Raw genomic sequence first — 13,163 nt, forward strand, 5'->3', positions numbered from 1 at the left:
GCCGTGGTTGAGCACCCCTGGGGAAAGGAGGAAGCTGGTATCTGAGCCTCCTGGCATCCTGACCCAGCTGACTCCAGTCTTGTGACCGCAGACGCTGGCTCTGACTACTAGGTCTGGCTGCCCACGACCTGACTGTGACAATATGGGTTTATTTGGAAAAAAATCCAGTTATGCTTTCTTTACAATCTGAGTAACGTGAGAGTCACAGTGTATTTTGTATCTTATTTGCCCTATTTGTGCCAACCACTATAAACCTTGACTATATACTAGTGAAATTTGGAAAAAAAAGTCCCAGTATTGCTAACACTGGTTCAACCCCACTAATGTCCTCAGTGTTGGGAGGCCTAGTGTAGATGGGCCAGCACCATTCCAAGCATTGTGATCTAATCCTCTTCAGAGCAGGTGAAATTAGGGTTGCCACCTGAGCCAGGATCATCCCCTTTTTGAGGTAGCTGTCCTGGGAAATCTGTAGGGTTGCTTGGTACAGAGTGCCAGCTGTCCAGTTGTGTGGGCTCAGGATTATCCCAGGTGTCCTGTTTTGTTTTGATTTTTTTTTTAATACCTCAGAGATAGCAACACAAGGTCAAATCAACACAGTACGTAAAATGCCAATGGCAGCCAGCAGCAAAGGTACTCCAGGCTAAAGGGTATGTCTTCATGGATTAAAAAAGAGATGTGTTTTTACGGTAGGATATCTAACGCATGTTCGTGGTCGCTCTGAAATAAACAGAATGGAAACAGAGCATTGTTGTTTTCCTGCAAGGTAAACTAGGCAAAGTCAGCTATGGTTGGTGGGAGGGTGTAGGGTATATAAAGTGCTGACCTCCTCTAGCTCCCTCTCAGTTAACACCACAAGTGCCTTGAAGCCATGTCTGCATTACAAACTCATGTTGACGTAATTGGTTCCATGTGCATTGGGGGGAAAACATCATTAGTTTCTCTTCTTATTTTATAACATGGAAACAAAACAGAAATTAAATAAGCCTAACCGAGGAAGACAAAGTCCTCTGTATTATTTCCTATTAACATGTTATTGCTGAAACTATCAGAGGAATTCTCTTTTCCTCCCCTCCCCACCAGAGCGACCTCAGGGTGACCCAGATAGATCTAAAAGTGACAGAAATAATCAAGATGCATTTTAAGCAGAGGAGAAATTAAAACTGAGTTGGAGAAATATACCAACCCAATGGGATACTTGGCCCTTCTAAGCTTATCTGCTTATCTGTGTTGAAGAGCGAGAGCAGGGTAACCCTTGGTGTCATAGATTATTTGTGGATAGCCCTGAGGTGGTGATATAAAAGGAACAGATATTTTGTGCTTTGCAATATTGGTAACTATTATAACCATCTTTCTCTCTTTTTCTTTTAGCCACATAATAAATGAACTTATAGAAACAGAGCGGGTTTATGTAGAAGAACTTCAAAGTATAATAGAGGTAAGGTGAATGCTTCTGTGCAAACTTCCAGTATTTATCTTCTGAGTTATTAATGAATGAATAATAAGCTTGCTCTTTGCAGTGATTTTTTTACCCTTTATAGGACACTCTGTGTGAGGTGCCGAGCACTCACAATGCCCATTCCTTGTTTAGAAGGCACAGGTTTTCCATTATAAGGCACTTCAGTCAAGAAGGTGAAGAATTAAGGCTATTCTACGTATTTTACTTCAGGAGTTAGGATAGGGGGGCAGGTGTGGTGCCCTATTCAAGTTCTGCCCCAAAAACCAGGGAGCAGGATGTTTCTCATAAAAGGATCAGCAGTGAAATAGTTAACAATGTTAACTTGGAAACATCACGATCAGGCTTCAGAGTCTACATCCTGGGGTTTTTTTTTATAGATTCCAGCGCCAGAAAGAACATTGTGATTATCAGCTCTGACCTTCCATATAACTAGGGTTGGAGGAATTTATAGGAAAAATGTAGAGGATTTATAGGATCATTCCCCTCTATTCGGCATTGGTGAGGCCTCATCTAGAGTACTGTGTCCAGTTTTGGGCCCCACACTACAAGAAGGATGTGGAAAAATTGGAAAGAGTCCAGCGGAGGGCAACAAAAATGATTAGAGGGCTGGAGCACATGACTTGTGAGGAGAAGCTGAGGGAACTGGGATTGTTTAGTCTGCGGAAGAGAAGAATGAGGGGGGTTTGATAGCTGCTTTCAACTACCTGAAAGGGGGTTCCAAAGAGGATGGGTCTAGACTATTCTCAGTGGTAGCAGATGACAGAACGAGGAGTAATGGTCTCAAGTTGCAGTGGGGGAGGTTTAGGTTGGATATTAGGAAAAACTTTTTCAGTAGGAGGGTGGTGAAGAACTGGAATGGGTTACCTAAGGAGGTGGTGGAATCTCCTTCCTTAGAGGTTTTTAAGGTCAGGCTTGACAAAGCCCTGGCTGGGATGATTTAGTTGGAGGATTGGTCCTGCTTTGAGCAGGGGGTTGGACTAGATGACCTCCTGAGGTCCCTTCCAACCCTGATATTTTATGATTCTATGAATTTGATTTTTTTTTAAATAATTTTGATGGATAATATTGTTTATTTTTAAGCATTTTTTTAGATTTTTATCTATTTAAATGTTCAGAGTTGCACGAAATTATGGGTGGTTCAGGCAGTTATTTAATGACAGTAGACACTGAGATTCAAAAAGTTAGAGTCTCATAAACCATTGAAACACAAATTGTCAATGTCACATGTCAGAATATACCAAGGACGTTACTTAAATCAACAGATCGTACTTTTTTGTGTACTATTCATTTGCTAGTACGTTTGTACCAAGCCCAATTCAAAAGTCTAAATCACTGGATTTTAACTAATAAATTCTCAAGCAGCATTTTTCTGACTTGGCATATTTGTAAATTTCGATTATTATTGAGGGAAATATTTGTTGTTGTTATGTGTACAGTGAAACCGATGTTTACTGACATTTACTGATAAAATCTAATCCTTACAAGCCTATGTATAACACGTGCCATAGAACTTCCCCAGAATAATTCCTTGAGAACTAGAGCATCTCTCTTACAAAACCATCTCCGTTGAGATGAATGGGGGTAATTCACACCTGTCATAGGACCAAATGCTAAACTTCATTGCGCCAAACTTAAGTAAATGATCTTTGCACAGATGATCTAAGTATGGCTGAGAGGAAAAAACTCCTTCCCCCAATCCAGTGTCTAGGCATATAGCCATTCTTCTGGTGCTAATTCAAGACATGGACCCTAGCTATTATTAAAGCCCCTGTGTGCTCCCTCTGTGTGGGGCTTGGGTCTGTGATCCATGTACAGTGGCAGATCTACGTACTGGCTACTTCTCAGCAGGGCAGCTGGCTGGCTGTTGTCTACTAGAGCCTCAGACCCTTGCCCCTTTGGAACTCACGTCTTCCTTAGGTCTGTAACAGCCTGAGTTTGGCGGCCTTCAGAGTGCACTGAAAGGCCCACCTGTTCTCCAGCGTCTGTGAGAAAATAGGGGTTGGGTAGGGCTGGTGGTGGTGGCTGTGTGGGAACTGTGTGTGGGATTGACTAACTTCTTTCATACCTATGCCCTGGTCTACACTGGGGGGTGGGGGGAATCAACCTAAGTTACGCAACTTCAGCTACATGAATAACATAGCTGAAGTCGACGTACTTAGATTGACTTACCGTGGTGTCTTCACCGTGGTGAGTCGACTGCTGCCGCTCCCCCCGTCGACTCTACCTGCGCCTCTCGCGGTGGTGGAGTACAGGAGTCGACGGGAGAGCGTTCAGGGGTCGATTTATAGCGTCTAGACTAGACGTGATAAATCAATCCCCGTTGGTTCGATCGCTGCCCGCCGATCCGGCGGGTAGTGTAGACATACCCTATCTTGTTACTTCTTTATTTGATTTGAGCTGGGGGAATTGACGGGTCTGTTTACTGGTTTAGTAGTGTATTTTTAAAAGCCTGTCAAGTGCTCCCAGAGTGCTCTTCTCGTATAGTTTGTAAAAATCCAAATAAACCCCAACAAACATAACCCTCCTGTGTGGAGATCCCTGTGCAGCAGAACTATAAGGACCCTGTTATGCTTAAGGCCTTCCCTTCCCACAGGGCAGGGTCAACTTTTGACTTTTAGGTTTTATCTACACTTCGAGCTGGAGGTATTTTCCAGCTCAAGGAGACATACCTTTGCTAGCTTTGATCGAGCTAGCACACTAAAAATAGAAGTGTAGCCATGGCAATCACAGTGGCAGGAGGGGCTAGCTGCCCAGGTACGTACCTGGCATCTTGGATGGGATCACATTTGGGTGGCTAGCCCCTCGTGCTGCTCCCACCGCTGCAGCTACACTTCTGTTTTTAGTGTACTAACTTGATCACAGCTAACCTAGGTTTGTTTCCTCAAAGAGGAAATTACACCTCCAGCTCGAAGCACAGATGTACTCTCAGAACTGTTGTTTCATTCTATCTGTAGACTCAGCCCCGCCTCTGGTCAGGGTTGGAGCAGTATCATCATGACTCTGAGGTACTCAATGGAAACTTAAAATCAACAGGAACTGATGGGCCACCAGAGAAGTGCTGGTATGGGAAGCCACCATGAACCAGCTCAATTTGACCCCTGCCGTACTTAGAAAACAAAGAGAAAACAGGATCTGAGTCAGACTGTGCAATTATGAGCAGTACCTAGCGACAGTATCACCATATTAAATGTCTCAGTGGATCAAGCACAGTATTTCTTTTTCCTGGTGAAAATTGGCCTATTGTTTTTTCACTCTCCACAGGGCTATGCTTCAGAAATGGACAATCCTGACTTAATTCACCTGATCCCGTCGGCTCTTCAGAACAAAAAGGAAGTTCTTTTTGGCAACCTCCCGGAAATCTATGAATTCCACAACAGGCACGTGCTTACTGTCTAGTAATCTACACTTTCATGAATAAGCTATTACATACAATGCTTTATCTCTCCCACAAATAAGCAGCCAAGAAATGTAGTCCTCACCTTACCTGTGTGTGCACCTCCCACTGTAGAATCATGCACAATGTAAAAGACCCCTGGGGTCATCTAATTAATTTCCTTGTCAGTGTAGGCTTGTACCCTGTTATGCATGTAATGTGGTTTGTCCTAACTTCAGTAGTTTTAAATGTCCCTTGTGAGAAGTCTTTTACCCCTTTCCTTGGAACATAATAGATGTTGAACCAAATCCTGCAGCCTTTTATTAGATAAGACTCTAAATTTCCTCTGCTGTCAGGAAATTTTTCCTAATATTCAGCCTAATTTTTCCTGTCTTTATGTTTTCTCATTACTAGTAGCTATAATCTGATTTGTTGCACTCCTTGCTAGGTGTTTACATCTGTCAAATGTTCATCTATGGATGCTCCCTCCAAAATCCTTGTCTACACTGGGAAGTATACCAGTTGCTGACATCTGTTGTCAGCAATCAGTGCAGCTGATTTTGTGCTGAAAACACTAATTTAATAGACAAGATTAAAGTATGTTCAATGTCCTTTCAGGAGATTGAGGAAACGTATTAAAAATTTCCTACTGTTGCTAACCCCAGTGCAGCAGAACTGACATTAACAACAGCAGGGATTTCAAAATTCCCTTGCATAGAGGAGGTATGCGTAAGGTGTAACAGCTGGATGAACAAAACAAGAAAAGTCCCTCCCATTTTCCAAGGTATAATAATTATGCCAGTAAAAGTCCTTATGTTTTCCAGCTTTATCCGTTAGTTTTTAAAATGAAAGTTCTTCCCTTTCTGGGGTTCAAGCAGGAAAGAGGCATTCAGCCTTCCCCTAAGCCTTGTCTCTCCCCACACTTAAAGGCCTGATTTACAGTCTATCAAAGTCAGTGAAAAGACTCCCACTGACTTCAGTGGGCTTTGGATCTGGCCCTAAACTCCCACTCTTGCTTTCATATACAGCATTTTGGCCCTGATGGATTACTGAGATCAACTGCATGTGTTCTGCACCCCTTTGCCCTCTACCTGTCTGCTCCTACATCCCCTCAGAACCAACTGAGAAGCAGAAGGTTGGGCCACCCAACTGGAACTGGACCCCCAATGGCTATGGGACCCAGACAGGTCATAACCCCATCACTAGCAGATTAAAGCATGGTCCAACAACTGTCTGATTCAGACACGAAACTCTGAAGAGGGCCCCATTTCTCCAAAGGACCCCTCCCCCGCCACACCCGCAATAATGTATATCTCCAGTAGTTGGATCAGGGACCTCATGGTTTTTCACCAATCTCCTTTGCGAGGGAACCACAGCACCTATTTCTAGATTTAGATGGGGCCTCCTGTGACAGAGCCCCGGTTACAACCTGGAACTGTGGGACGGCTGTGCCCCCTTAACTCTCCAGCCTGGGCTGTCTCTTGCAATGCTATGCTCGTGACAAGCAGAAAATCCCTTCAGGTACTGTGATCACTCAGCCAACAACATACAGCTAAATTGCCTGAATGCTCTCTAAGTCACTCATGAACTATACACAGGGAAACACCAACAAATCCCCCCAGCCTTACACCCCAGAAATGTACCATCTTACACTGCTCAAGACCTTCTCTTGAAAAATGCAAGCTCATTAATTAGTTCACCACTTCTGCAAAGGATAGTGGACATGCACCAGCCTTTGTAATCTGAGCAGATTCCCCAAGCACTTTAGACAAACTCACTGGTAAAGTTGAAACATTAAAATTAGTTTATTAACTACAGAAAGGTAGCTTTTAAGTGATTATAAGTGTGAGGTGTAGAGGACAGAGTTGGTTACATAAGAAATAAAAGATAAAATCACAGTCTAAATCCTAAACTTTATCAGACTAAGCAAGATTGGAATCAAGCAGTTTTCACCCCACTACGTGTTGTAAGCGGTTCACAGTTCTTAATACACAGGCTGAATTCCCTGCTCAGCCTGGGACAAATCTCCCCAGTTCACAGATTTTTCTTCCAAATGTTCTTGTTGCCTTCAGAATAGGTGGGGGAGGAGAAAGGTGGGCTCATGATGCCACTATCCCTTATTTTATACTCAGTTCATGTGCCTAGAAAAATACTGGCTCAAACATGGAGTCAAGCATCACATGTCCTGATACCTTGCTGAGTCACAGACTTAAGCAATCCCCATTGTGTAGCGCTTGAGCAACTGTCTCTTATTGAATTGTAAATCTCTTGTTTACAATTCCCTGGCTGGTCAATGGCAGGTGATGGTCGCTTAACACCCATCTGAGTGTGAGCCACCTCCCTTGTTGCCACAGGAGAGCTAGCTGTGGATGTCTCCCAGACACACAACATATTTCAGTAACAACCATATAGCAAAATCTTATAATTTCATATACAATGGTGATATACTTATGTTGACAGAACAATGAGTTTCAGCAAATTGTGACTTTACCTCACAAGGGCATACTTTGTACAAAACACTTAATCATATCACAGTGGTGAATATGGGGGTTCAAGAGTGTCATATCCCCCCCACCATGTAAATGTATTGATCTCTTGGAAATGCCTTTCCTCTCTCCCTCTCAGAATTTTCCTTAAGGAGCTGGAAAATTGCATTGAGAACCCTGAGCTTCTCGGTCGGTGCTTTTTAAAAAGAGTAAGTAAACAGTGGGTTTGTATAAAACCAAGAGTCTGGTCCTACAGCACTTGCGTACACAAGTGGCTTGGCCCACACTCGCCTGAATGATCCCATTCGCATCCATGGAACTGCTTGTGTGAATGAGGCACACTCACGTGACTAAATGCTGCTGGATTGAGCCCGAGTCTAGAAAAGATTGATGCTGTTAATTAATGTAGATTTTTAAATTGGAGCCTTTTGGTTGCCTTGGAAGGGATCCTGACACTGGCCCCAGGCAACTCCCTGGTCACAATAGCCCCAAACACAGCCCCACCACAGGTAAGAGAATGGCTCAGCAGCAGATCCTCTGGCTCCACCCAGGCCCTATCCCGTCAAGCTCAGAGATGTTGAGCTCCACAGGGTACAGGAAGCTCATCCCCCTAGGGCCACCCCTGGAATCCTGCCTCCTCCCTGAGGCAGTGGAACTGTATCAGGTCTGTGGCTTGCTCCCTTTGAAGTCAATGGGAGTTTTACCACTAATTTAGATGAGACTGGGTTCTTCCTTGTTCACAGAATTCAGCAATCTTTAGGAATGTAGGACTGGAAGAGACCTCTTGGATCACAGAGTCCAGTCCCCTGTTATCGGAGACAACCCCATCCTATAATCCCATTCACAAATTTATCAAGCTATTTAGGTTATTTGCTTCCACTACTCCTTTTGGGAAGCTATTCCAGAGTTTCTCTCCTCTGATGGTTAGAAACCTCCTTCTAATTGTATTCATGATGACTTAAATAGCTCTTCACCCTCCCTGCTGTTTAACCCTCTGATGTATTTACAGAGAGCAATCATAGCCCTTCTCAGCCTTTGTTTTGCTAGGCTAACCAAGCCAACCTCTTTTAAGCTATGTCTACACTGCAATTAAAACCATGTGGCTGGCCCATACCAGCTGACTCGGGCTCGCAGGGCTTGGGCTTGGACTACTGTTTGATTACAGTGTAGCCATTACAGCTCAGGCTGCAGCCCAAGCTCTGGGATCCTGCCACCATGCAGGGGCCTAGAGCCTGGCCTCCAGCCGTAGCTTGGAAGTCTACACTGCAATGAAACAGCCCCACAGCCTGAGCCCCGTGAGCTGAGTGAGCTGGCATGGACCAGCCGCGGATTTGTAATTGCAGAGTAGACATACACATAGGCTCTCCATTGCCTTGATCATCCCACTAGCCTTTCTCTGCATCTGTTCCAGTTTGAATTCATCTTTCTTGAACACGCGTGACCAGAACTGTACACAATATTCCACCTGAATAAACAAGGAATCTACCCATCAGCAGGGGTCTCCTGTACTTTTGTATTGTGGTGGTAACTGATTGTTTAAGCCTGTGGAGTGAGCCCCACTCACTGGAAAGTCCAAGGTTACCAGGCAGTGCTGTTTCTTTGCACTGGGCAGCCCAGCATTCATATAGCCACGTCTGCCTTTGCTTGACTTACACGCTAAGGTGAAGAGCAAGTTAAGAAAATGGCTCCTTGTGGGTAACGACCTGTAATTCCAGCTCCCCTGCCAGCTTTCCCAAGTCCTGCATGATTTAGCACAGCCTTATTGTTGTAAGTGACACATCAGAAGCTGGTGGTGCTTGCAGTGCAGTTATTCCAAAAAGTTACTTTGCCGGTTTCCTCCTGAACACTTTCTTGCTCTGACAAACTCACAAAACCAGGGTACTGTGTTCAGACCAGGAAGCTTGTGAAAGTGACTGTCATCTATTAACCACAAAAGATTGTGACACGCTCCAGCTGTGTCACAACGTTGTCAGCTGGGTTTTCCTTTTCCTTTGTTATCGGGGTCTATCAGGCAAAACTGTGTGTGATGAATTATTGATGTTCCTAAAGACATCTGACTGTTAATTTTTCTTTAACAAGCCACTAACTGCTGTTTACTGAATATTTAAGGCTGACGTGCATGGCCTTACACAGTAATCAGGAATTATGTGTGTGGGAAAACAGCCTGCCTTCTACTCCAAGGAAACTAAAAAGTAGTTAACGTGATTAAGACACACTGGTCTTAAAACATGTTAGTTTATTAAAAATAGAGGGTTTGACCAAGAAAAAGGGGTTGAAAACCATGACAAGATTTTGCCTTTCAAAGCAGTTTCCTTATCTGGGACCAGTGTTCTCCAGGCTATATTGGGAAAATTAGCATCATGTGTTAGACATTGCTTTTAGACTAGCTGGACTTTCAAGAGCTACAGCAGGGGTCTCAAACTCAAATGACCAAGTGGGCCACATGAGGACTAGTACATTGGCCCGAGGGCCGCACCACTGACCACCACCCCCACCGCTGCCCCGGCCCCGCCCCCACTCCACCCCTTCCGTGAGGCCCTGCCTCTTCCCACCCCTTCCCTGCCCCCATTCCAACCCCTTCCCTGAAATTCCCACCCCAACTATGCCCCCTGCCTGCCTCCAGGGGGTGCAGGAGGTATGCAGGGAGCAGCAGGGGGTTGGGGTGCAGGAGGGGCGTGGGGTGCATCAGGGGGCTCAGGGCAGGGGGTCGGGGTGCAGGGTGGGGAGGGGGTCAGGTTGCGGGGTGCAGCAGGGGGCTCAGGGCAGGAGGTTGGGGTGTGGGGTGCAGCAGGGGGCTCAGGGCAGGGGGTTGGGTTGCAGGAGGGGTGCAGGGTGCAGCAGGGGGCTCAGGGCAGGGGGTCGGGGTGTGGGGTGCAGCAGGGGGCTCAGGGCAGGGGGTTGGGTTGCAGGAGGGGTGCAGCAGGGGGCTTAAGGCAGGGGGTCAGGGTGCAGGAGGGGTGTGGGATGCAGCAGGCGGCTCAGGGCAGGGGGTTCGGCTGCAGCACGGGTTCGGGGGGCGGGTCCCTCCCTGCCTGTCTGCCCTGCCCCTGCGCCGCGCTGCGCTGGGAAGCGGCCGGGGCCTGGGGTCGGGGGGGACACACAGGGGTCTGTGTGTTGTCCTGGCCGCTCCTTCAGGTATCTCCCCCGAAGCTCCCATTGGCCGGGAATGGGGAACCGCAGCCAATGGGAGCTTCGGGGGAGGTACCTGGAAGAGCGGCCAGGGCAACACACAGACCCCTGTGCCCCACACCCCCTGCCCCAGGTCCCGGCCTCTTCTCGGAGCGGTGCAGGGGCAGGGCAGGAAGGGAGCCTGCCCTGCCCGCAGTGCGCGCCAGGCCAGAACCCCTCTAGGTAAATGCTGGGGGTGCTGCGGGGAGCTGGCGGGGCCGCAGAAAATAACCCCGCGGGCCGCGTGTTTGAGACACCTGCCATATGTGAAACCATACATAAGGTCTGATTCTGCACCTACTGAAATCAATGGGAAAACTCACAATGCCTTCAAAGGGAGCAGGACTAGGGCCCGAATTATGGGTAGCTAGTGTATGTAAAGAACTGAGGTTTCAATCAGGTAAAGAGTTCATTAGATTCGTTCAACGTGCCAGCTACCATTCTTTATTCCCCCTGAAATCATACTTATATGACACTGTCATGGCATTTTACAGACAAATAAACCACAACAGGTGCTGTTCATAAAGTGTTGATTGCAGATTATTTAGACTGTTCATAATCCATGCCCAGTAAACAACGTGCTGATTCACCGATGACTTATTCCAGCTTTACACTGGTGAAGCCCCACTCGGAAAAGTGGAGCTCCAGCAAGAGCCAAACAGTAGCAGATCGAGCCCAATGAGTGTATGATTAGAATACAGCCTGTTGTTGGTTTTATTGGATGGGCAAAAAGAAAAGGAGGACCTGTGGCATCTTAGAGACTAACCAATTTATTTGAGCATAAGCTTTCGTGAGCTACAGCATCCGATGAAGTGAGCTGTAGCTCACGAAAGCTTATGCTCAAATAAATTGGTTAGTCTCTAAGTCCCCGCCCCACCCCAGCTCACCTCACCTCCATCTCCTCCCCTGAGTGTGCCGTGTCCCCACTTCTCCTCAAAGTGCTTGCCGTCTCAAAACAGCTGTTTTGCAGCGTAACAAGCTGTGGGAGGGAGTGGGGAGGAGCGGGAATGCTGCGTGTTCAGGGGAGGAGGCAGGGCCAGGGCAGGGATTTGGGGAAGGGGTCCAGTAGGGGCAGGGAGGGGGCGGAGTTAGGGTGGGGACTTTGGGGAAGGGGTTGGAATGGGGGCAGGGCAGGGGTAGAGTCGGGGCAGGGTCGGGAGCGGGGGGTGTCGAGCACCCACCGGCGCCAGGAGAAGTTGGTGCCTATGGTCCCACAGTAGGCCAGCCTGGGATAGAATGCCCCAGAGACATGCACCTGTCCGGTGCTGATCACTCTGACCCTGACCTATCAAACCATTTCAACATGTGCTTAATTTTAAGTCTGGGATGGGGATACTCAAATGCTTAGAGTTAAGCATGTACTGGAGTGCTTTGCTGGATTAGGGCCAGAGTGCTTAACACCTTGCAGGATTGATCCCACAGAGCAGTATCAATAGGACATGGGACAGTGGACGCTGTTAAAGTCAGTGGGATTCCTCTAATGTGTAAGGGTATGCTTATCATATGATAGATATCTTACCGTAAAGATAGCTGGGAGGATGGAGGGATTCCCGAGCCACAGACATGGTGAGGGCTCTGTCTGTACTGCAGAAAAACCCAAAACAAAAGAGTGTGAGCCATTCAGCAATCATGTGCCAGCCAGAACCTCTGGAAGGGGTGAAACATAATGAACTGCTGTTGTTACTGCTGCGTGGTAACCATGTTTGGACACGTGTTTAGAGCCAGCCATGCCACTACTTCGTTAAAGACACATAGTGTAGGTGAATCCTTAGAGCCTGACCCTGGGAAGATCAGGTGGGAATGGAGGGAAGTCGGATCAAGTGGGAATCTCAGCTCTTTGCAGGAGATGCCCAGAACCTGGCGTGACTACGTCCTTCCTGACAGTATTACCAACCCTAGCAAGAGGAGCATTTAAGAGGAACCAGCAGTTGCAGTAGGCAGTTGGTTATCTTATCTGGGAGAGGAAGCACAGAAAATGAAGCTGTTTGAAAGGTTTGTGTCAGCTGCTGAACCTCAGGGCACCTTGAGTGATACATTAAGGGCCAAATTCCTACCTCACATACAGGCACTCATCAGCTGCCAATAAAGTTAACTGGAGTTGTGCATATGTGCCCTGAACACACTAAATCTAAAGAATGTTTGTAAAGCGCGTTGAAATCCTTGGATAGGAAGCACCATAGAAGAGCAAAGGCTTACAGATACAACAGTGGTGACCATGATGTAAATATATAGGCAGATCTAGGGTTGGAAACCCTGGAGCTGAACATTCCTGAACTTTGAGATGCTCAAGATCTGGCTCTGAATCGATAGCCCAGCCCTAATTATTCCCCTGTGGAATTCCGTTTCTGACTATGCGACTCTCAGTCCTTGCCATAATGAAAGGCTAGTTTTAAGGACACAGAACATTTGTCTGAGCTGGTGTCCCCTTGATTTGTGCAGCGCTGTGTATGATGTTTACACAGAGGGCTGCTACATCAGGGTAAGTGAGTGGTAGGTTAATGATTGCTTTCCCTTCTTTCTCCAGTTTGAACACAGTTTTGTTTTGTTTTGTTTGTCCCTCTGCTGCTGCTTTTGAATTGACCATCACCATCTCCCTCACTGAAGCGTATCTGTTTTCTTTAGGCAAAGGGCAAGTAGTCACGCTTGATTACCCTTTCTGATTCCTTTCAGTTCTGTGTTC

At 46.7% G+C, this 13,163-nt stretch overlaps 1 protein-coding gene across 6 annotated transcripts in view; it reads left to right on the top strand.

Annotated features, from left to right (window-relative positions):
* MCF2L2 (MCF.2 cell line derived transforming sequence-like 2) overlaps window positions 1-13,163 on the top strand; it is a 330,633-nt gene that overhangs the window by 266,419 nt on the left and 51,051 nt on the right. For all 6 annotated transcript variants that reach the window (XM_074963488.1, XM_074963490.1, XM_074963486.1 and 3 more), the window contains exons 16-18: window positions 1,369-1,435; window positions 4,718-4,833; window positions 7,455-7,524. In XM_074963488.1, the coding sequence (XP_074819589.1) occupies window positions 1,369-1,435; window positions 4,718-4,833; window positions 7,455-7,524 (253 nt within the window). The remainder of the gene's footprint in view (window positions 1-1,368; window positions 1,436-4,717; window positions 4,834-7,454; window positions 7,525-13,163) is intronic.

This window comes from Natator depressus, chromosome 9, assembly GCF_965152275.1.
Source record: "Natator depressus isolate rNatDep1 chromosome 9, rNatDep2.hap1, whole genome shotgun sequence".
Lineage (NCBI taxonomy): Eukaryota > Metazoa > Chordata > Testudines > Cheloniidae > Natator > Natator depressus.